The sequence below is a fragment of the Dipodomys merriami genome, unplaced genomic scaffold (genome assembly GCF_024711535.1).
Source record: "Dipodomys merriami isolate MVZ:Mamm:240054 unplaced genomic scaffold, mDipMer1.0.p SCAF_41, whole genome shotgun sequence".
NCBI lineage: Eukaryota > Metazoa > Chordata > Mammalia > Rodentia > Heteromyidae > Dipodomys > Dipodomys merriami.
The window spans coordinates 11,249,404-11,274,404 of record NW_027205715.1 but is presented as its reverse complement, the minus strand read 5'-3'; the positions used below and the strand labels follow the sequence as shown (position 1 = coordinate 11,274,404).

The 25,001-nt window shown below is 45.1% G+C and overlaps 1 protein-coding gene across 1 annotated transcript in view; it reads left to right on the top strand.

The window, feature by feature from the left end:
• LOC138807014 (ran-binding protein 10) overlaps positions 1–25,001 on the top strand; it is a 55,929-nt gene that overhangs the window by 6,316 nt on the left and 24,612 nt on the right. The window contains exon 3 of the mRNA XM_069992575.1: positions 11,788–11,840. Coding sequence (XP_069848676.1) covers positions 11,788–11,840 — 53 coding nt within the window. The remainder of the gene's footprint in view (positions 1–11,787; positions 11,841–25,001) is intronic.

Below are 25,001 nucleotides of genomic sequence, written 5' to 3'. Positions count from 1 at the left end.
CCCCGGGCATAGTTCTCACAGCTGTTGTCTTTTCCTCTTTCTACCATATGGGAGATGCAGAGGAGGGATGCTGAAGACTGGTAGGCAGGGAAGCTTCTCAGGTAAAGTGACTCTGTTTGTGTTAGAGTTCTCTATAGTTTGACGTTACCACCTTTAATCTGAAAGTAACACTGTTCCATGTTCAAGGGTTTTCCTTCATATGAGTCAGGATCACCCAAAGTGATTTTCCATAGAGTTTCAAAGAATCATTAAGTTCATTAAGATATCACCAGCTGCCAGGCACCGAAGGCTCATGCCTATAATCCTAGCTACTCTGGAAGCTGAGATCTGAGAATCGTAGTTCATAGCTAGCCTGGGTAGACAAATCCAGGACACTCTCTTCCTTTTGTTTTGGTTGGCCATGAGGCTTGAACTCTGGGCCTGGGCGCTGTCCCTCAGGTCTCCAGCTCAAGGAGAACACTCTACCCCTTGAGCCACAGGGCCCCTTCCAGTTTTCTGCTCAGACTGACTTTGAACCACAATCCTCAGATCTCAGCCTCCTGAGTAGCTAGGATTATAGGCATGAGCCACTGGCGCCTGGCTCTCGGGCACTCTTATCTGTCCATTAGCAAAAAAAAAAAAAGATGGAAGTGGTGCTGTGGCTCAAAGTATAGAACACTAACCTTGAGCAAAAGACCTCAGGGTCAGTACCCCAGACTGAGTTCAATCCCTATGACAGACAAGGAAAAAAAAGATCTCATCTGCCATCGTCCTGGTCTGGCCTAGAGAGTTACTGAGCCTAGGCCCTTACAGGCTAGAGACAACCCATGGCCAGAGTCTACACATGTCAGTCTCAGTGTTGTGAAAAAAGTTCATTGCTTATCTGTGGATTGCTAAAGGCTTTGTCCTGGCTGCCTGTCCTGAGAGGTAGGTGCTGTCCTTGCCCAAGGCAGGTACAGGGGTGGTTGAGCCCTGTTCTCCCTGACTGCCCCCCCAGAGCTAGTGGCTGCTGACCTTTGGGCTGCGTCTCTCCCCAGATGACACATTCATTGTGCTGCTTCTAGAGACATGCTAATTGGACTCCAGAGCCTCCTGGGTTGTCATATGGCTTACTTGTGTTGAAGATTAAAGCTCTGGTCTAGTTTTGGTACCCTGGGGTGTGGTATTGGCTGAGAGAACTAGAACCTGCATGCTGTCCACTTTTTGGTGAGGTCTCCCTATTCACTGTAGGGAATTCCAATTGTGAGCCGAGAGTGGGAAGTATGGCTGATTTTTGATATCTGAAACCTTCCTTGGTCAAACATTGGCCTATAGAGAAGTTTCTATGAATTTTCTAAGAAATTTCTAGATGCTACCTCCCCACCCCCATTTGTTTCTTCATTTTCTGGAATATTTTTATTTTCCTTAGATAGGTCACTATGTAGGGGAGATTCCCTTTTGCAAAGGAAACCAGAGCTCACCAGGTTGGAGCACTGAGATGAACTTAGTAACCCCAAGTGGTAGCTACCATGTGCCATTTCTTTTCTTTTTTTTCCTCTCCTTCCCCTTCCCCTTTCCTCTCTCCTTCCCCTTCCCTCCCCTTTCTCTTCCCCTTCCCTCTTCTTTCCTTCCCCTTCTCCCTTCCCCTCTCCTCCCCAACCCCCACTATTGGGATTTAAAGTCAGGATCTTCAGCTTGCTACGCAAGTGCTATAGCACTTGAGTCACATCTCCAGCTCATCACATGCCATTTTTATTTGGGGGCCACTGGATAAGAATAAAGGGCCCTAGAGGGGGTCTGTGTGGTGAGGGAACCATCACTAAGAGAAGGATAGATGGCTGTATCTAAAAGATATCTCTCTGAAATTTTCTTCAAAGTACACATGGAACATTTTTGTAGTTCTGCGGTTGGGGTCTTGTTAATGAAATATGAAGTGTATATGTTGCAAGCAATAAAGCTGGATGACTTGGCCATGGAGCAGAGCCCAGCCCTCTGACACCTTGGACTGGGTAGGGATGTGGGAAAAGGCTGAGGTCATCGTGTGTGCGTGTGTGTGTGTGCGTGCGTGTGTGTGTGTGTGTGTGTGTGTGCGCACGCACACCCCCCCACACACACACCCAGTGTCAAGTACTAGCCCTCATTTCAGACCTAAATGTCAGTTAGTGTTTTTCCTGAATGGTCCCTTTGGACCATTTTGTAGCCACTGTCCCAGAGTCCTCTCTGTTTTAGAGGCTGTTGATTTCTTTTATCTGGGGCAAGTTCTGATAGGAATAAGATTGCCAGCCTGCTAAGCCATGCCTGAGGTGTTAGATGTCAAGATGAAGCTGTCAGATGTGATTCTAACAGCTCCTTGAGGTCTAGGGAAGGGGGCCATGGTGACAGACTCTTTCATCTTTCATCTTTCCCCACAGACCCTAAGAACCAAGACCCATCTCCACTCCGTAACTGAGGACCTTGTCTCTCTTCTTTTCTCTCCTCTTTATCACTTCCTGCCAGAGCTCTGTGGGTCTCGAGACCTCCCATTGATGGAGGTTAAATTAAAAATATTCAGGTCTTATAGCCATTGACTCATTTGTCTCACGCAACCATTATTAAAAGTGCCTTGGGTTTGCTAACCTATAAAATCCACTTTCTCTCCAAGAAGAAATCGATAGAAAGTAAAAAGAGCAGGGCTTGTGTTCTTCATTCTTCTCATTTGCTCTGTGCTAGTCGAGAGGGACTTCTTATTTCTGGCCCTGACAAGAGGCCAGAATACAGAATACTCTGATGCTTTCCATTCAGCTCTGTGCCAAGGCCCTACTTGTGTTATCAGGAAAGCCAGAGGAGGCTCATGCTGGCATGCATATCCATAGGGGTGTGACTCTGCATATGTCCTAATTATCTATAACAAAATATGCAATTACATTTTAAGTGTGCAGTTTAGTGATACACATTTGTGGTGTTATGTGACTATCACCCTGTCTACTTCCAAGATGGTTTCATCACTCCAAACAGAAACTCTACTCACTAAGCAGTAACTTTGTTTCCTCTTCCTCCTAGCCTTTTATTTCTCCCCATTCTGTCTTTATGTATTTGCTTATTCTAGATAGCTTCTGCAAATTGCCTCCTACAATGTGTCCTTTTGTATCTGATTTGTTTCATGTAGCAACATTTTCAAGGATGTGTGTGTGTGTGTGTGTGTGTGTGTGTGTGTATCTGTCTATGTCTATGTCTATAGCTAGTACTGAGGCTTAAACTTAGGCCTGTGCACTGTCCCTTAGCTTTTTTTTTTTTTTTGCTCACATCTGGTGCTCTACCACTTGACCTAAAGTTCTGCTTCTGGTTTTTAGTGACTACTTGGAGATAAAGAGTCTTTTTTTTTTGGGTCCGGTCGTGGGGCCTGAACTCTGGGCCTGGGTGCTGTCCCTCAGCTCTTCAGCTCAAGGCTAGCACTCTACCACTTGAGTCACAACGCCACTTCCATCTTTTTTTTTCTTTCTGTTTATGTGGTGCTGAGGAATTGAACCCAGGGCCTCAAGCATGCAAGGCGAGCGCTCTACCACTGAGCCATCTTCCCAGCCCGAGATAAAGAGTCTTATAGACTTTTCTACCTGGGCTGATTTCCAATCAAAATCCTCAGATCTTAACCTCCTGAGTAGCTAAGAGTATCCTGATGCTTCTTGATATACAACACCTTTAATTTGGATAAAGTATAATTTTTTGATCTTTTGTTTTCATGATTTTGTAGCTCAGTGGTAGAACTGGAAAAACAGAAGGAATCCAATGCCGTATCCAAGATCATGAATCTTCTAGTAATTTTAGTTTTAGCTATTATATTTAGTTCATTAATCCATTTTGTGAGTTTTTTTGTTTTGTTTTAAGGTCCTAGGGATTGAAGCTAGCATCTCATGCATTCTAATGAAGTGCTGTTACACTTAGAGATACCTACATCTCCTTGCCTTAATTTTATATATAATTATGACTTAATTTTATAATATGAGGTATCACTTTCACTATTTTGTGTGTAGAAATACATTTGTAGCATCGCTCTTTGTTGAAGAGACTGCTTTTTTTCATGTGTGTGTGTGTGTGTGTGTTTGTGTGTGTGTGTGTGTGTGTGTGTGAGAGAGAGAGAGAGAGAGAGAGAGAGAGAGAGAGAGAGAGAGAGAGAGAGAGAATTGGGGTAGTACTGGGATTTGAACTCAAGGCCTTGTGCTTGTAAGGCAGTCATTCTACCTCTTCAGTCACAACCTATGCTTGGTCTTGGCACTTTCATTAAAGCAATTTGGGTTTGTTTCTTGCCTTTACTTTTCATTTCATTTTTCTATATATCTGCCTTATGCCATTAACACACTGTTTTGATTACTGTAGTTTTGTAGTACTGAAATCATGAAGTGTGAGTCATCCAACCTTGTTCTGTTTCTTCAAAAATTTTCTAGCTCCTTGCGGACCCTTGTAAGTCCATATGATTTTGGCAGTTGACTTTTTCATCTTTTTGGGGGGCGGGGAATATTAAGAGTTCAAATTTAGGGCTTTGATCTCTCACCCTGAGTTTTTGTTTTCAGCTGGTGCTTTGGCATTTGAGCTATACCTCCACTTCTGGCTTTTTTGGTGGTTAATTGGAAATAAAAGTTACTTAGATTTGTCTGCTCAGCTACACATCCTATCCTGAGTAGCAAGGATTATAGGTCTGACCCACTGGTGCCCAGTTGGATTAAAAAAAATTCCAGTACTGGGGCTTGAACTCAGGGCCTAGGTGATGTCCCTTAGGTTTTTTGCTTAAGGCTGGTATCTACTACTTGAGTCACAGTTCCACTTATAACTTTTTAGTTGTTAATTTGGAGATAGAAACTCACAAACTTTCCTGTCTAGACTGGCTTTGAACTTTCATCCTCACATCTCAGCTTCCTGAGTAGCTAGGATTAGAGGGGTGAGCCACTGGTACTCAGTGACCTTTTCAATTTGTATGAGAAAGGTTGTTGGAATTTTGGTAGGAATTCCATTTTTTTCTTCTATAGATCAGTTTGGAGAGTTTTGACATTTCTTTCTTTCTTTACCCTTTCTTTTTCTTTTTGAGAACAGGGTCTTATATATGGTGTAAGTTGGCTTAGAGTCATACTCATAATCAGTTTCTTGGATTTGTCTACCTGGGCTGGCTTTGAACTGTGATCCTCAGATCTCAGCCTCCTAAATAGGTAGAATTACAAGTGTGAACCACCAGCTCCTGGCACTTTTTTTTCTTTTCTTTTCTTTCTTTTTTTTTTTTTTGTCAGTCCTGGGGCTTGAACTCAGGGCCTGGGAGCTATCCCTGAGCCTCTTTGTGCTCAGACCAGAGCTCTACCACTTGAGCTACATTGCCACATCTGGCTTTTTCTGAGTAGTTTATTGGAGATGAATCTTATAGACTTTCTTGCCCAAGCTAGCTTCGAACTGTGATTTCAGATCTCAGCCTCCTGAGTAGCTAGGATTGTAGGTTGTGAGCCACTGGTGCTTGGCTTTGGTAATTTTATTTGTTTATTTATTATTATTGTTTTTGGTCTGTGGTGGGGCTTGAACTCTGGGCTTGGGCACTGTCCCTGCACTCTTCAGCTCAAGGCGAGTGCTCTATCGCTTGAGCCACAGCGCCACTTCCGGTTTTCTAGTGGTTTATTGGAGATAAGAGTCTCACAGACTTTCCTGCCCGGCTGGCTTTGAACTGTGATCCTCAAATCTCAGCCTCCTGAGTAGCTAGGATTACAGGCGTGAGCCACTGATACCCAGATTATTTGTTTATTTTTAAAGAAAAATTTCCCCCTTCTCTCCCTCCCCATATTTATTTGTTTATTGAAACAGAGTCTTACTGTATAGCCCGGGCTGGCCTCAAGGTCACAATGCTCCTGTCTCTGCCCTCCAGTTACTGGTGAAGATAGATATTTGCCTTGGTGACTTTGGTTTGCCTCACACTGGGTTTTCATTTGTGTATAGCACATTTACAATATATACTGTACACATATTGATGTTATTTTGCTAAGAAATGTTTTGCTGAGCTGGGCACCAGTGGCTCGTGCCTGTAATCCTAGCTACTCAGGAGGCTGAGATCTGAGGATTACGGTTCAAAGCCAGCCCAGGCAGGAAAGTCGGTGAGACTGTGCTGTGGCTCAAGTGGTAGAGAGCTGGCCTTGAGCTGAAGAGTGTGGGGACAGCGCCCAGGCCCAGATTTTAAGCCCCATGACTGACAAAAAAAAAACAACGAAACAAAACAAAGACCCAGAAATGTTTTGCTAAGAATTGAAGGCTGTAGGTCAGAGCTAGGAAGAAGTACAGGAGCGCTTTAGGCTAACATCTCATCTTCTGATGGGGAACCTGAGATGAGGGGTTGAAATCCAAGACCCATGGTCCTGAATTAGACTGGAGTGTACAACACCAACTTTTCAGAATCAGGGTTAGTATCTCTGAGCACTGCTATGAAGTATTTTCTGTCACTTTAATACTCATCAGGGGCTTCCTTCCTACTTCTGTAGGAAGTAAGTTCCATGCAGGGAACTCCTAGCTCTCAGGACTAGTGGGAAGTGGCAAAGAAGTAAGCTCCTCCCTCTAGCCTTGTACATGTCTGGAAGGAATGAAAGAAAGACAGATGGCCCCAGTTTCTAAGGTCCTATTCTTCACTACTAGGCCTGTCTGGGTCACAGCAGACCTGTGCAGAGTCTGTCACATGGCAACAGGGTTTCCTGAGGATATGCTGTGGTTGTGATTGGGAGCACGAGGTGCCAAGTGAGTCTGGGTCTTACTTGCACTGTTCAGCAGAGATTTTGACTGTTTCAGCTGCTGCTTCTACTGTAGCCTGTGCCCTTCTGTCCTGGCTCAGAGAGCTGGGTGTACTGAGGAGCTGACTGAAAGCAACGTTCTCCCACTGTGATCCCGCCACTCAAATGCTGCCTCGGATGATCCAGAGAGTCAGATGGGCACAGTTGGCACTAACTTTTTTTCTCCTAGATGCATGATTCAAGTGGTATAAAACCTACCTAGCAAGTATGAAGCTGTGAGCTCAAATCCCAGTACCACCAAAAAAAAAAAAGAAACCCAAAAAGCTAAAGTGATTTTTCTGTGAAAGTAATTCAGGGCTGTATATAATGGAACACATCTGTAGACCTTGCACATAGGGGGCTGAGGCAGGAGGGTTGTGAATTGGAAGTCAGCCTGGGCTACATAGTAGGGTCCTGTCTCAAAACAAAACAAAAAAGCAAAAACAAAAAACTCATGCAATTAGTGTTAATTATAGAAAACTAGAAGAAAAAGAATCCAAGTTGACAAGTGAACTTGTGTGTCTCCATGTGACTTGAGGCTCAGCAGACTGCTGCTTATCTGGTAAAAGGGGCAGGTGTGTGCTGAGCAGCCTGTGTGTCAGGAGTCACATCCATTCTTAAGGCAATCTGTGTCTCTGTGTGTGTGTGTGTGTGTGTGTGTGTGTGTGTGTCACTGCTACTAGTGCTTGCACTTGTGTGTGTGTGTGTGTGTGTGTGTGTGTGTGTCACTGCTACTAGTGCTTGCACTCAGGGCCTAGGCACTATCCCTGAGATTTTTTTTTTTTCTCTTATGACTAGCGCTCTACCACTTGAGCTACAGCCTCATTTTCTGGCTTTTTTGGTGCTTAATTGAAAATGAGTCATAGGACTTTACTGCCCAGGCTGCCTTCAAATTGTGATTCTTAGATATCAGTCTCTTGAGTAGCTAGTATTATAGGTATGAGCCACCAGCACACATCTTAAGGCAGTCCTCTTTTAGGGCCCTAGTTTGACCCTTTGCTGCTTGACAGTGGATGGTAGGACCTTCAGTGTGGACCTTTTGGGGTTGCTTTTGGTGTTTGGCTGAGGGCCTTGGCTGCCTCCTTATGGATGGAACTACTCTTCCAAGTCACTGTCTGGTGGATTTCTACTTAGTGTGGCCTACACAATGCCTGCTTGCTGTCTCTTCTTTATGGAGCCACACAGCTGGCTAAGTGACTTTTCTTGTATCTCTAGCTTGCATTGTGGTTTTGGTAGTGAAGGGTGGAAACTGAGATGTTAAAGGATAACTCTTGGCTTTGCTGCCATAAGGAGCTTATCTGTTCTTCCTTTATACTTCCTGACTGTCTCACCTGTCTGACAAGTGATATTTCCTCTTCTATGTTGCCCTTATATAGAAGAAGAATTAGAGGGCTGGGAGTGTGGCTTAGTGGTAGAGTGCTTGCCTAGCACGCATGAAGCCCTGGGTTTGATTACTCAGTACCACATGCATAGAAAAAGCCAGAAGTGGCACTATGGCCTAAGTGCTAGCCTGAGCAAAAGAAGCTCAAGGAAAGTGCACAGGCCCTGAGTTCAAGCTCCAGGACTGGCCAAAAAAAAAAAAAGATAGATTAGAGCACTTACACTATGGGGGTAAGTACTTTCTCTTCAAGTCTCTTCTGATATATCCTGCTCCCTGAAAAGCAAGCCCAGAAGTGAAGTGTTGGGGAGCTAATCTGCTCTATCTCTGTCCTGTCATTTGCTTAGGAAATGGGAACCCTTGCTTCCTTCCTTCTTTCCAGATTGCCCCAAGGCAGCCTGTATCCTTTGTGTTCTTAGCATAGCCTGGCTCATTACCAACAAGGAAGTGAATACTCAGTTTCTTTTCCTTAGCAATCCCAGGTAAACAGGCATTTGTTTTTAGATGTACTAAGATTAGGCTTTTGAGAATGGACTACTTTACTAGATTCTACTGCTGGAAGAGCCTACAATGCATAATACAGTGAGCAGTGTAGTCCTTAGCCCTCCCTAAGCGCCAGCCCAGTTACACCATTGTCTGAATCTGTAAGTGACTGTACTGAGGTGTCTCTGGACTTGTGGTAATTGCTGATGAAACAGAACAGGTGATGGACCATGGGCCCATGGTGCATTTGGGGACAGAGATGAAATTTGAATCTGGGAATGTGCAGTATATTTATGCCTTGCAGGGATATTTCTCATCCAGATGTTTATGTATGGCATCAATACTAGGGCTGGAACAGAACTTGGGAATTGGTGCCTCTGACTCCAGCTGAGCATCTTGGCTCTAAAATGTCCAAGTAGATCTCAGAGAATTGACCACTAGAGCCACAGTTCCACTTCCAGTTTTCTGGAAATAGGAGTCTCATGAACTTTCCTGCCCAGGCTGGCTTTGAGCTGCAATCTTCGGATCATAGGCTCCTGAGTGTAGCTAGGATTACAGGCGTGAGCCACTGGCACCCGGCTCCTTGAGCTTTTTTGCTCAAGGATAGCACTCTACCACTACACTTATGGCTTTTTTTTGGTAGTTACTAGGAGGTAAGAGTTTCATGGGCTTTCCTACCCAGGCTGGCTTCAAGATCCTTAGGTCTCAGCTTCCTGAGTAGCTAGGATTGCAAGTATGAGCCACCAACATCCAGTTGTTTACTGTGTTGTAAAGTGAGCTTAGCTTTCTCAACATCACTGTGTCCCTGCTGCTCCTGACTATGTGTTCACAGTCTTCATTTCCTACCCCAGCTTTAGCTCTTTTTAGGTCTGCCCATCCTGTAACCCAGCAATACTGATCTCAGTTCTTCTACTGTGTGGCAGCTTCCTTGCCTATATGCCTTGCATACTGCTGCTTCTGCATGGCACATATTTCTTTTTTTCTCCCACCTCCTTCACCAAGTCTTAACTTTTACTTCCTCAGGGAACCCTTAGCTTTGAAGCAGTGAACCCTGGCTCTCTAGCTCACCCCTGACTTGACATTTTGGAGGACTGAATCCAGCACCCCACCCTCTTGTCCCTAGCACTGTTCTAACACAGAGGCTCTCTGTGGAAAGCATGAATGACCTCTAGGGCTCTCTAAAGAGAAATTTACCACACCTGTTTTTACTGAATTACTCAACTTTAGCAAGGACTCAACCAGCTCTGGAAAGCTCAGTCATTTCCAAGTGCCTCCTGAGATCACCAGACAAGTTGGTGTGAATCAGCTCCTCCTGTTGTACCTCTGGCTCTTTAGATATGAAGACCCTGCAGCATGGGTCCAGGAGAACCTGTTTAAGTTTGAGGTTTTCATTCCTTTTCATCATATATATATATATATATATATATATATATATATATATATATATATATATATATATTTTTTTTTTTTTTTTTTTTTTTTTTTTTTGTCAGTTATGGGGCTTGAACTCTGGGCCTGGGCACTGTCCCTGAGCTTTCCAGCTCAAGGCTAGCATTCTACCACTTGAGCCATAGTGCCACTTCTGGCCTTTTCTGCTTATGTGGTGCTGAGGAATCGAACCCAGGGCCTCATACATGCAAGACAAGCACTCTACCACTGAGCCACCTTCCCAGCCCAAAGATACTGGCTTTTTTTTTTTTTTTTTTTTGGCCGGTTGTGGGGCCTGAACTCTGGGCCTGAGCGCTGTCCCTCAGCTCTTCAGCTCAAGGCTAGTGCTCTACCACTTGAGCCACAGCGCCACTTCCGGCTTTTTCTGCTTCTGTGGTACTGAGGAATTGAACTCAGGGCCTCGTCCATTCAAGGCAAGCACTCTACCACTGCATCACCTTCCCAGCCCACTTTTTTTTTTTTTTAATCAGTCGTGGGGCTTGAACTCTGGTCCCTGGTTTCTTCAGTTTAAGGCGAGTGCTCTACCTTGAGCCACAGCACCATTTCCTATCACATTCTTGAGTATGGTATTTCACTATGGTTTTGCTTTGCATTTCCCTTATGATTAGTTGAATATCTTTTTATGTGCTTCTTGGCCATTTGTGTCTTTTCTTTTTTTTGGTACTGGGGGTCGAACCCAGGACGTTGCACTTGCTAGGCAAGCGCTTTGCCACTGAGCTACATCCCAGCCCTTCTTGGCCATTTGTATACCTTGTTTAGAGGTTTTCCTGTCAAGTCTTTTGCTCTTTTTGTTTGTTTGTTTGTTTATACTGGGGATGTGCAGGGCTTTGCACATGCTAGGCAAGTGCTCTACCACTTGAGTCACACCTCCAGACTTCTTTTGTGTGTGTGTGTGTGTTCTAGTATTGGGGCTTGAATTCAGAGCTTAAGCACCATCCCTTAGCTTTTCTTTTTTGCTCAATGCTGGCACTCTTCCACTTGAGCCACATCTCTACTTCTGGCTTTTTGGTGATTAACTGGGGAGATAAGAGTCTTATGGATTTTCCTGCCCAGTCTGGCTTTTGAACCCTGAACCTTAGATCTTAGCTTCCTGAGTAGCTAGGATTGCAGTTGTGTGTTAACAGCACCTGGCTGAACAGTAAGTTTGAGTTTTCATTTCTCTTGTCAATCACTACCTAGGATTGAAGTACTTAACTTTAGTTCTATCTTAAGAATAGATTTTACTTTTTTAGCTGGAGCAAGAAAGCCAGGAAGCTGGAAGTCATGATTTCAGTATATGGTACTCTGGCTAAAGCCAGTAGGGTCATGGTTATACACTACCTTGTATGTCTTTAGCTTCAAAACATTAAGAACTCTTTTCATGAGAAATCAAAATGTAAAGGCTTTCCAAGTGCAACTAGTATGTCAGAAGAGGCTGCATTCAATACTTTTTACTTTTTTTTTTTTTTTTTTTTTTGGGTCCAATCGTGAGGCCTGAACTCTGGGTCTGGGTGCTGTCCCTTAGTTCTTCAGCTCAAGGCTAGTGCTCTACCATTTGAGCCACAGCGCCACTTCCAGCTTTTTTTTTTTTTCCTTTTTGCTTATGTGGTGCTGAGGAATCGAACCCAGGGCCTCAGGCATGCAAGGTAAGCGCTCTACCACTGAGCCACCTTCCCAGCCCTATTACCATTTTTCTTGTCTTTTACCAAGAAATATTTGAGAAGGGAGATGGAATACTCATTTGATAACCAAAAATTTTGTCTGTGCTTTTTTTTGAAGGTACATGGGAATAGGACTCTCAGCTCAAGGAGTCAACATGAACAGGCTTCCTGGTAAGTTTAAGAGAACTCTGTTCTCCTGGTCTCTCCTGTCCCATGAGAATCATGGTGGCAGCTCAGAGACTGAGGAGGATTTTTTTTTTTTTTTTTTTTTTTTGTTGGTTGTGGGGCTTGAACTCTGGGCCTGGGCGCTGTCCCTCAGCTCTTCAGCTCAAGGTGAGCGCTCTACCACTTGAGCTACAGCGCCACTTCTGGTTTTCTGGTGGTTTATTGGAGATAGTAGTCTCACGGTCTCTCCTGCCCGGGCTGGCTTTGAACCACGATCCTCAGATCTCAGCCTCCTGAGTAGCTAGGATTACAGGCGTGAGCCACCAGCGCCCAGCCTGAGGAGGATTTTATTTGCAGGGTACTTATATTAAGCCAAGCCACTGGAGAAAAGGATAGCAGTACAAGCCATTTTGCAACTGCTGCTTCTCATTTCGAGGAGTCCATTGGCTGAGATGAAGGTTATTTGGGTTTTTGGAGTGTGATTGGTGGGCAGAGAGTAGTAGTGGCCTTAACTGTTTAGAGACTTTAATAATCTCTCTCTCAGGGCTGGGAATGTGGCTCAGTGGTAGAGTGCTTGCCTTGCATGCATGAGGCCCTGGGTTCAATTCCTCAGCACCACATAAGCAGAAAAAGCCGGAAGTGGCACTGTGGCTCAAGTGGTAGAGTGCTTGCCTTGAGCTGAAGAGCTGAGGGACAGTGCCCAAGCCCACGACCGACCAAAAAAAAATCTCTCTCTCTCTCTCTCTCTCTCTCTCTCTCTCTCTCTCCTCTCTCTCTCTCTCTCTCCTCTCTCTCTCTCTCTCTCTCTCACCCCATTTATTCAATATTTCCTTTTATTTATTTATTTATTTTTTGTTGGGTCCGGTCGTGGGGCCTGAACTCTGGGCCTGGGTGCTGTCCCTCAGCTCTTCAGCTCAAGGCTAGTGCTCTACCACTTGAGCCACAGTGCCACTTCCGGCTTTTTTCTTTTTGCTTATGTGGTGCTGAGGAATCGAACCCAGGGTCTCAGGCATGCAAGGCAAGCGCTCTACCACTGAGCCACCTTCCCAGCCCTCTCTTTCTCTTTCTCTTGTGGTATTGATTTTAAACTCAGCCTTTGTAGGCAAGTACTCTACCACTTGAGCCATACCTCCAGCTTAGTAATAACTTTTTGTTTGTTTGTTTGTTTTTTGGCCAGTTGTGGGGCTTGAACTCTGGGCCTGGGCACTGTCCCTCAGCTCTTCAGCTTAAGGCTAGCACTCTGCCACTTGAGCCACAGCACCACTTCTGGCTTTTTCTGCTTATGTGGTACTGAGGATCGAACCCAGGGCCTCATGCATACAAGGCAAGCACTCTACCACTGAGCCACCTTCCCAGCCCCAAACTTTGTTTTTTTTGATTCAGAGCTTTGCTATGTAGCCCAGACTAGCCTCATGATCCTCTTATTTCTGTCTCCTGAGTGCTGGAATTACAAATCCTTTTAATTGTCAAATCCCTTTAATATTAACTTTAACTTTAGATGAGATGTTTGACAATTAATGTATCTCTAGGCTTGCTGGCCATACTAGAGCTTTAATTTTCTGCAGATGAATATTTCATTTGTGTCTGCTTATATAGTTGGCATAACCTTTTTTTTTTTTTTTCCAATACTAGGGTTTGAACTCAGGACTCATGCTTGTGCAGCTTGCTTGCTTGACAAGCAACCAGCCTTGCTTTTTGCTGGTTATTGTGGACATAAAATCTAGAAAACTTTTCTAATTGAGATACCTTGAACCTCAGTCCTCCAGATCTCAGCCTTTTGAATAGTCAAAATTACATGTATGAGCTACTGATGCCTGTGTTGTGCTGGTTATTTTTTGAGGTAGTCTCATTTTGGCCTGGGCAAGTGCCTTTGCAGTGAACTGCCTATTACACCTAACTTCTTCCATTGAGATAATGTCTCATGTACTTTGTTCTGGGCTGGCCTGGAACTGTGGTCCTCCTGATCTCAGTCTCCTAACATAGTTGAGGTGACTGATGTGTACCACTATGCCAGCTGTGGGTTGAAAAGGGTTCTTGCATATATACCAAGAGGTCTTGAACTGCATTCCCCAGATCTCAGCCTCCTAAGTAGCTAGAATGACAGGCATGAGCTACTGATGCTGAACATTTGTTTGTTTTCTTATTTTAGTGCTAAAGATTAAACCTAGGGTCATGCATATGCTAGGTAAAGGTTCTTTCATTGAGCTATAGCCCAGCTAAGTTTGCTGTTTTGACCAGTGCTTTTTTTTTTGCTTCTGACATTATTTACAGAAGGACACAGATGTTTTATTAACATGTCTGAGCTTATAGTCCTCACATTTCTTAAAATTTATTCATTTATTTTTTGCCAGTCCTGGGGCTTGAATTCAGGGACTAGACACTGCCCTGAGCTTCTTTTTGTTCAAGGTTAGTACTCCACCACTTGAGCCACAGAGCCACTTCCAGCCTTTTCTTTCTTTTTAAAAAAAATTTTTTTAAATAAATTTTTTTATTTTAAAGAAAGGAAAGAGAGAGAGAGAGAGAGAGAGAGAGAGAGAGAGAGAGAGAGAGAGAGAGAGAGAGAGAGAGAGATTAGCCTGTGGAGTATGTGGAGTATTCCAGCTCTTGGAGACACCCATACAGTTACCTGATGTCTTTCATTGCTATCCCTTCCTGTCTTTTTTTTTTTTTTTTTTGTCCGTTGTGGGGCCTGAACTCTGGGCCTGGGCGCTATCCCTCAGCTCTTCAGCTCAAGGCTAGCACTCTACCACTTGAGCCACTTCCGGCTTTTTCTGCTGATGTGGTGCTGAGGATTCGAACCTAGAACCTCATGCATACAAGGCAAGCACTCTACCACTGAGCCACCTTCCCAGCCCACTTCCAGCTTTTTCTGTTTGTGTGGTACTGAGGAATTGATCCCAGGGCTTCATGCATCCTAGGCAAGCATTCTACCACTAAGCCACATTCCTAGCCCTAGTTCTCACATTTGGCTGGCATTTTGGATGTCAATAGAAATTTGCCTTTTAAAAAAAAATTATCCTATCAAACCTGTGTCAGAGGATATTACATTAGCATAGATTTTATTTAATATCAACCTTACTAAAAATTTAGTCTTCTAAGCCAGAAATTGCATATATCTGTTCACTTTTTGAAGTTTTACATTATATTTCAGTTTGACATCCTCCTGTCTCAGCCTCCTAAGTGCTGCGATTACAGTTGTATGCCACCACGCTCAACATCATTAATAGTTTCTTAGTTAGGTAGTTCATTTTTGTTTGGTGTTAGGTCATATTTTATCTTATCCTTTATTGTGGGTCAAAATCTTTTTTTTTTTGGTCGGTTGTAGGGCTTGAACTCTGGGCTTGGGTGTTGTCCCTGCGCTCTTTAGCTCAAGGGGAGCATTCTACTGCTTGAGCCACAGTACCACTTCCGGTTTTCTAGTGGTTTATTGGAGATAAGAGTCTCATGGACAGTGGCACTGTGGCTCAAGTGGTTGAGCACTCGCCTTGAGCTGAAGAACGCAGGGACAGCGCCCAAACCTAGAGTTCGAGCCCCACGGTCGATAGAAAGAGAAAATCAACTTTAAAAAAGGGGGGGGGGCTGGGAAGGTGGCTCAGCGGTAGAGTGCTTGCTTGCCTTGCATGCATGAGGCCCTGGGTTCGATTCCTCAGCACCACATAAGCAGAAAAGGCTGGAAGTGGCGCTTTGGCTCAAGTGGTAAGGCGCTAGCCTTGAGCTGAAGAGCTGAGGGACAGTGCTCAGGCCCAGAGTTCAGGCCCCATGACCGACAAAAAACAAAAAACAAAACAAAACAAAAAAGAGTCTCATGGACTTTCCTGCCCTGGCTGCCTTTGAACCATGATCCTCAGATCTCAGCCTCCTGAATAGCTAGGATTATAGGCGTGAGCCACTGGCGCCTGGCTTCAAAATGTATTTTTGTATAAACTGTTCTGTTAATTTTTTTTTTTTTTTTTTTTTTTTTTGGTGCTGGTTTTAGGGCTTGAACTCAGGACCTGGGTACTGTCCTTTAGCTTTTTTGCTCAAGGCTGATGCTCTACCTCTTGAGTCACAGCTCCATTTCTGGATTTTTGATAGTTAATTGGAAAGAAGAATCTTGAGGATATGTCTGCCTGGGCTGGCTTCAAACTGAGATCCTAAGATCTTGTCCTTCTATATAGCTAGAATTTTTTTTTCTTCTGGTGCTGGTCCTAGGGCTTGAACTTAGGTCCTAGGTGCTATCTCTGAGCTTCTTTGCTCAAGACTAGTGCTCTACTACTTGAGCAACAGCTTCACATCCAGTTTTTTTGGTAGTTAATGAGAGATAAGAGTCTATCAGACTTTGTTGCCCAGGCTGGCTTTGAACCACAATCCCCAGATCTCAGCTTCCTGAATAACAGGCTTACAAGCATGAGCCACTAGCACCTGGTTCTTATTGTTTTGCAAAGAATGTTGAGCATATCACTGAACAATCACTCTAGATATTGTTGGAATTTGCACATCTACAGTAGGATTTCCTGGCTCCATTAGGAAGAAATTGTTAGGTCTGCCTGGGAGAACAGCCCCCTCCCCCCCATTCCTCTTCACTGCCTGAAACCAGTAATCACCTGACTGTACAGAAATGGGGTTCAGTGTATGTTTTTGGAGCAGGAGCTGCAGACTAAAGAGCAACAATCACTGAATGTGGAGAACGTGCTTCTCTCTTAGAGATGCAACCTGCTCTGAGTTGAAGAGGCAGCTTTTTCTTTCCAGACCCTTTCATTCTAGAAAATCTAAATCTCCAGTAAATGGCAAGGACCATTTGTGCCCTTGTCTGCAGGTCACCTGGAGCTGAATGTATAAATGAGGCCTAGCATACAGGAAGAATAGAGGTAAATAGAGTTTAATCCTCTCTGAGGAGGAGCCTGTGGACATCCAGGTATCACTGAGGAGTTACAGGCAAGTAAAAGAACTCAACAAGGGCCCAGTGTGGTGGTGGTGATGCACATTGGGAATCCCAGCACATAAAAGTCTAAAGCAGAAGTATCACCAATTCCAGGCCCATTTGGGTAATATATTCCAATCCAGCTGGACTAAACAGTGAGGCCTTCTCAATAAATTAAAAAAAAAAAATCATCATATCCTCCCCCGCCCAGTTAAAACATCAGCAGGTGTAAGAAATGAGACATGGAGACATGTAGGGGCTGGGAAGGTGGCTCAGTGGTAGAGTGCTTGCCTTGCATGCATGAGGCCCTGGGTTCGATTCCTCAGCACCACATAAACAGAAAAGCCCGGAAGTGGCACTGTGACTCATGTGGTAGAGCAGTAGCCTTGGGCTGAAGAGCTGAGGGACAGGGCCCAGGAGACAAAAAAAAAAAAAAAAAGAGACATGTAGGTGCACTGAGCCCATTGACTTGTGGGAAGCATCTGTCCTGTTATCCTGGCAGCCAGCCTGGATTGCTGAGTGGGGTTAGTTTCAGGCTGCTGCTTTAGCATTCAAAAGTGATGGCAGACAGCACTCTTTCATCCTAGAAGAGGCTATAGAATGAAAAAAATCACCCTTGATCTGGGCCAGGGAAGCCCTGGGGTTAGCCCTGTGGGGTGGCCCTTCCAGTGTTACAAGGAAACTTGTCAGGGCAGGTACTGTCTCCTGGGATGTCTATCCTCTCTGGATCAGGCTTTGGTTGCAAACAGTAGCACTGGCAGTCCTACTGTGGATCCTTGTGTGAGCCTCCTGGAGGATTGTCACTAGGCAGTTGTTTTCTTTTCTACATGGGAAACTTGGAAGGCTGCTTTCTGGCAGCATTATGGCAGAGTGAACAGTTTCTTTTCTGCCACCCAGGTACTTTGCTCCTGTTAGAGCTGTGGGTGACCTAGTGCCCCTATGTTCCAGACTCTGTGCTGGATGCTTTACAGAGAACATCTCATTTCATCATAACCATATGGCCTTGGTAGTTGATTGTGTACCTGCTCTGTGTCAGGCACCAAGCCCAGCACAAGATAAACAGACTTAGTCCCAGTCCCTGTCCCTATAAACTTTTCCAGGTAGGAGAGACCTGTACTTTGTTAATAAACTCACCTGGGGTCCTATGCACTTTGGTCAGTTCCTTTACAGGACAGTACAGAGTGCCATGAGAATGTTCTAGATTCAGGCTTTCCTGGGAAAGTGACATTTAGGCAGGATTCTGATGAGAGTCAGGTAAGGAATGATAGGATGACAGGAAGTAGGGGGAGGAATAATAGGGAGGAGGAAAGTTCTAAACAGAGTGAGGAACATTTGTGAGGAAGTAGAAAAGATCTGAAACCACGTGCCAGTGGTTCACTCCTGTAATCCTAGCCACTCAGGTGGCTGAGATCTGAGGATTGTGGTTCAAAGCCAGCCTGGGCAGGACAGTCCGTTGGACTCTGATCTCCAATTAACCACCAGAAAACCAGAAATGGCGCTGTGGCTCAAGTGGTAGAAAGAATGCTCACCTTGCACTGAAGAGTTCAGGGACAGTGCCCAGGCCCAGAGTTCAAGCCCCTCAACTGACCAAAAAAAAAAAAAAAAGATCTGAGTGCTGAGGTGCTGAGGGAGTGGATGCAGGCCAGTGGGGCTGCTCTGTATGGCTGACAGGGCTTGGTGAGGAGAGTGTGGGTTTCCTCAGGTGTTTTGGTGGGACTACCTGTCCAGACAGGAGTTTGCACACTACTGGGAAGGACAGAAGCAGATGCAAGAAGGCCAAGTTAGGACCTGGGCTACTAAAATGTAGTCCAGAAGAGCATGGAGTAACTTGGCCTAGAAAGATGAGAGGAGGGTGGAAATAACAAGACCTCCTGGAGGTAATGTAGCTAGACTCAGTATTTTTAGGTTAGTGGGTGATTGAACTATAAGACACTGATGGTGTGCTGCCAGTTTTGCTGACCACTTCTTTCATGAATGCTTTTTTTTGTGGTGGGTGCAGTGGTTCAGCCTCCAGCTGCTTGGTAGATGGAGATAGGAAAGGATAGTGGTTCAAGGCCAGACTAGGCAAACAGTGAGATCCCATCTCAGTCAATGAGCTGAACATGGTAGTGCAAGACCTTAAATACTCAGGAGGCCATATAGATGGTAGGATCTCCTATAAAAATAAAGCAAAAAAGGGGTGGGAATGTGTTTCAGGTTGGTAGAAGTACCTACCCTAAGAAACATAAGACTCTTGAGTTCAAACCACAGTACAGACCAAAAAAAAAAAAAAGACATGCTTTTCTTAATAAAATGGCAATGTGGATGCCAACGTCAGTGACATTAGGAGCAGAAGGGCTGGAGAGTGTGCCCTAGCAGCCCTTGAGTCAGTCCAAGAAAGAGGTTAACTTAGGAAGCCCAGCTTTGGTCTTTCCAACTGCTACTGTTGAGAAGCATTTCATCTTTGGCTCTTAATTCTTCCTCTTTTGAACCCTTGGGAGAGACTCTTGTGAGGGATGAGCTGGTCACATGTGGAAGGAAGCTACTTTTCTTACGGCCCTGATCCTGTCAAGTTTATGAAGCCAGACTGAACTGATACAGACTGTCTTGAGTCTCTTTCCCTTTCTCTCTGAGGTAAATGCTTCTCAACTGTAGAGGATTGTCTCTCTCTGCTGTCCTCCTTTTTCCTGGGCTCCTTGTTTCTCTGGTCCTTTTGAGTTCTTAATTGGAAGTGAATGGGAATGAAGATGGGAGCATAGTACTTGGCTGCCTTGAAAACCTAGAGGTTCCCAGAGACTTTGGTATACAAATAGTAGGTTGAGCTTGGCTGGCCCTAACATGGTAGAGAAGGGATAGTCAAGGGGACCTCTGGCAGAAGAACTCTGCTTGCTCCAGTGATTTCACTCTACCTTAGCTATTTGCATAAGAGCCTTCGGTAAACCCTCTTGCCTTGAGGTTATTTTCCTGAAAAGGCCAGGTCCTCATGTGTGTATGGCCTTGCTCATTCACTATCTTTTTGCCTTCCAAGTGAGCTGCTCTGAGAAATCTTTAGCCCCATTCATTATTCCGTGGTTCTGCTGCTCTTTAATATGCCCCCTTCTTCATCCCTATTGCCATTTCCTCTCCCTTGGGCTGCTTCTGTGGTCATGATTGGTGTCTCCATCTCAGATTGCTTCTCTCTACTCTTGTGTTTGCATTGTACTCTTTGCTTGCTTTGGGCCCCTGACTCCATTGCCAGAGGACGGTTTCCTGTTCAGCCTCATCTCCAGGTACCTCTGCCCCTTGCTTGCACCCCATCATGGCTGTGTGAGTTGAGACTATTCCTTTGTCTCACTGTGCTTCATCAATGTGATAGGCTTTGAGAAGCCACCTTTGGTCCTGGTACCTGTCTGAAGTCAGGTCTCTTGGCTGCAGCCTGCCTTCAACTTGAAGACTTCATTTGCAGCCCAGTTTCATCAAACTGATCTAACCTTGTGGTACTGACGACATAGGAAGAGGGACAGTTCTGCTTTCTGGTTTTCTTTCTCTCTTGTTTTTGAGATTTTTGTTTGTTTTCTCTTATGGAACCCCAAGGCCTCGCCCAACTAGTGTTCTGTTACCAAATTGTATTCCCCCACTGCTTTGTTTTTTTAAACATGATTTTTTTTTTTGAATCATGGGGCTTGAACCCTGGGCCTGGACACTGTCCCTCAGATCTTCAGCTCAAGGCTAGCACTCTACCACTTGGGCCACAGCACTACTTCTGGTTTTCTGGTTGTTAATTGAAGATAAGAGTCTCACAGACTTTCCTGTCTGGGCTGGCTTTGAACCATGATCCTTAGATCTCAGCCTCCTGAGTAGGATTACAGGCGTGAGCTACCAGTGCCCGGCTTATCAGAAGTTTCTGTGGGAAGATGTGGAAGTTGTGTTTGCCTTTTCCAAGGTGTTCTTTGGCCTTAAGTGTGAAACCAAGGAACAGGTGTGGCCTCAAAGTAAGAATGTCAGAACCCTTGGCTAAATGACTCAGAACCAGGTCAGGATGATCTGCAGGCAGGTGACTGTACCTCAGCCTCACCCTTGTCTTGGTGAATTGGCACAGCATGGCAGAACGGGGCTGGACAGGGGCTGGGATCCCAGGGAGAGAGAGGTGGGGTTGTGATGGAGAATGGGATTTTCACTTCTCCCAAGCTGAGATGTTTACATCTTGCTCCTGTGTTTTATGCTTTAGAGCGAGACTCAGGGTCTGTTGATAGGAGGCTCACTTGTAGCAGAATTGGGTAGCTGGCATTCTCTTCCTTTCCTTTTTTTGTGTGGAAAGGCACAAGGTGTGGTAACCATTGCCTTGATAAGTACAGCCCTTCAAAGAAAAATCCTGGCTCACTGAGACAAACCTTCTTTGATTGAAGTTGTAGGAAGAGGACAGCTAGAAGAATCATAGTTGGGGATTGGGAGGACAGAAACTATCTCCTGAAGCTCCTGATACTGAAGCCTTGAGCTGGGGGAGCAGGAGGAAGGGTGAGAAAGGACTGTCTGCTTTCCTTTCATAGCATAGATCGGGTGTGCATCTTTCCTACCCTAGAGCCCACCTTACCAAGCCCACTCTGAGTGGGCTGTTTGGTGCCTAAGTCCAGCAGAAAGTTACCTCTGTTAGGTGGATCACATTCTGCAAACAGATGATCCTTCACATCTGTACTTGGCATGAGAGAGGAACCACTGATAACAAAGATCATGGCAGAATACCAGGGTTCTGTGCCAGATTCATGAGAGAGGGTGAATAAAGTACAGGATGTTGATTATCTTTCTATCCTTCTAAGGGTGCAACATTTGCAGCAAAAGTTGTCTGCCTGGAATAACTAGTAATACAAAGGTATTGAACAGCAGAAGTAGAGTAGTAGGTAGGTTTCTAGTAGTTTGGAAATGCTGTTTATTTATACTTGCAAACAGGGACTGCCCACTCTGTAAGCTGGGACCCTTGTTCATAGCTGATGAGCCCTGCCAGGTTGACAATTAATGCCACTCTCTGTGAGCTTGTGGTTTTACTCCAGAATTTAGTGTTTCACAAGGGTCTGTCAAGGTGCCACTCAGGCCTTCCATGAAGGAAGCCATCTTTTTCTCTAGCTGAGTGAATTGAACCCTCAGAGCCCCACTGTGTGTGTGTGTGTGTGTGTGTGTGTATGTGTGTGTGTGTGTGTGTGTGTGTGTGTGTGTGTGTCGGTCGTGGGGCGTGTCGGTCGTGGGTATTGAACTCTGGGCTTGGGCTCTTCAGCTCAAGGTAAGCGCTCTACCGCTTGAGCCACAGTGCCACTTTTGGTTTTCTAGTGGTTTATTGGAGATAAGAGTCTCACGGACTTTCCTGCCTGGGCTGGCTTTAAATGTGATCCTCAAATCTTAGCCTCCTGAGTAGCTAGGATTACAGACATGAGCCACCGACGCCCGGCATAGGGTTTCTTTTTATTTCCATCCTCCTCTCCCAACAGAGCACTTGGGCACAAGCCTGGTATGACTATAGGCCTGTGCAAACCTTTCAAGCCATTACCTGAGACTAGTAGAGAAAAGAAGCCATCTGGGTTCAGTCCTATAGGTGCCTTGTGGAAGCCCTGTCTGGGAAAAGGATCAGCAAGGAGATTCTCTGAAGCCACTAAGCAGCTGCCTAGAACAGGGCACCCTAGAATAGAGCTACCATGTCCAAGAAACTGATATTACACATCAAAATTTGTGTGTGTGTGTGTGTGTGTGTGCGCGTGTGTGTGTGTGCTGGGGCTGGGGCTTAAACTCAGGTCCTCATGCTCTGACTGGGCTTTCTCACTCACAGCTAGTGCTATACCACTTGAGACATGTCTCCAGTTCCAACTTTTTTTGCTGGTTAATTGGAGATAGTGTCTTGGATTTGTCTGCCTGGGCTGGCATGGAGATCCTCAGATCTCAGCTTCCTGAGTAGCTAGGATTAGATGTGAGCCACACAGGCTCCTGGCTATACCTGTTTTACAGGACAGTGTCATTCTTTTCCTTATTTCAGGGTAGGTGACAATGTAGGCAGATATGCTAGCTGCTGTATGAGCCTTGTCCTATCCAGACCCAGTTAAGACCTCTGGCCTCTCCTGGATATCAGGAATGACACGACATAACCTGCAGAAGGCTCCTTTCTATATAGTATAGGCTATGTCCTCCCCAATGCTTCAAAGCTCCATGGCTTTAAGTAGACATCTGGATTCAGTGGAAAGGCCTGGGAGCCTGTGGGAAGGCATGGTGTCACTTCACCTGGTGTCAGCCCTGTTACCATTAACTACCCACAGAGGCAGCCTTTTTTCTTCTTTACTGTGACTTTTATTTTCTCAATTTCTTTTTCCTTTTTTTTTTTTTTTCTTTTTGGTTGGTTGTGGGGCTTGAACTCTGGGCCTGGGCACTATCCCTGGGCTCTTCAGCTCAAGGGAAGCACTCTACCACTTGAGCCACAGCACCACTTCCATTTTTCTGGTGGTTATTTGGTGGTTATTTGGTCTTTTCTGCCTGCGCTGGCTTTGAACTGCGATCCTCAGATCTCAGCCTCCCGAGTAGCTAGGATTACAGGCCTGAGCCACCAGTGCCTGGCTTACGTATTTTTTAAAGTCACAAACACCTTTTAATCTTTATGATAGTCATCCTTATCTTAATCTACATCGCTTATTATTGTGACTTTCTTGAAGAGCCACTATGAAGAAAAGATCCTGTACCTAGAGTCCAGCCGCCCTTTCTGCTGGCAGCTGCCAAAAAAGCTCAGGATAATAGCCACGATGGTGCTGTGACAGGGGAACACTGTGACAAGATCATTCTCTGTTGTTTTCCAGCATTTGCTGAATGAAAAATCTCTCCTGATTTCCCATTGTTGAACTGCTCCAGGCAGTAGACCTTTTCAGTTTTTTTTCTAAAGATAGTTGGGATTATGGAGAAAACGTCTGTCTGAAGAGGTGTGGCTCAACACATTAAACAGCCCTGGCATAGTGTCCTCTGTGACATAGGGGGCTTTCCACAGCAGCCCCAGGCTCAGAAAGCCTCTTTGCTATCCAGCCACAGACTTTTCTCCTCCTTAGCTGGCCTTGAGGGTGACAATCTAATAGCCATTGGGCATGGCCATTGAACTCTGCTAAGTTCTATAAGGACCAGGTGGCTTCCCCAGGAAACAAGGGCAAGGAAGAACAGATAGGTCAAGCTATTCATTGGATATCATTGGGAGAGGTGGATAATGACCAGCGTGGCCCAGGTCCACTCAGGTCATAGGGTAACAACAGGAAGGTGCAGTACATCTAGGCGTCATAACTAAGTTGTTATTCAGGGTGGGGGAGACTAACGTCCTGAAAGAAGTTTAGCTAGGGAAACCCAGGAGCTAAGTGACAGAATTAGGATTTAAACTCAGAATAAGGCAGAAAGATCATGTGAGCCCATGAGTTTGAGACCAGCCTGGGCAAACTTCCATCTCAAAAAACAGAAGGGGCCAGGTGCTGGTGGGCTCTCACCTGTAATCCTGTAATCCTATAATCCTGTAATCTCAAGAGGCTGAGATCTGAGAGCTGCAATTCAAAGCCAGCCCGGGCAGGAAAGTCTGTGAGACTCTTATCTTCAATTAACCACCAGAAAACTGGAAGTGGCACTTTGGCTCAAGTGATAGAGTGCTCACCTTGAGCTGAAGAGCTCAGGGACAGCACCCAGACCCAGAGTTCAAGCCCCATGACTGACCAAACAACAACAACAAAAAAAAACCAGGGACTGGGAAGGTGACTCAGTGGTAAAGTGCTTGCCTTGCATGCATGAGGCCCTGGGTTCGATTCCTCAGCACCACATAAGCAGAAAAAGCAAGAAGTGGTGCTGTGGCTCAAGTGGTAGGGTGCTAGTCTTGAGCTGAAGAGCACAGGGACAGTGACCAGGCTCAGAGTTCAGGCCCCAAGACCGACCAAAAAAAAAAAAAAAAAAGAAGGGCTGGGAATCTGGCTTCATTGTAGAGTGCTTGCCTAGCATGTATGAAGCCCTGGGTTCAATTCCTCAGTAACACATAAGCAGAAAAAGCTGAAAGTGCAGCTGTGGCTCATGTGGTAGAGTGCTGGTCTTGAGCCAAAGGGGGTCAGAGACAGTGCTTAGGCCCTGAGTTCAAGCCCCAGGACTGGGGGCGGGGGGGGGGGGAGACAAAGAAGAGGTAAATATGATTAAGTACATTAGTACATGCATGGAAATATCACAGTAAAACTTCTTTGTGCAACTAATGTACTCTAATTAAAAAGAAAAACATAGATTAAAGTCTCTGATCCCTAAGTCCAGTGGTGAATAGATGACACTTATTG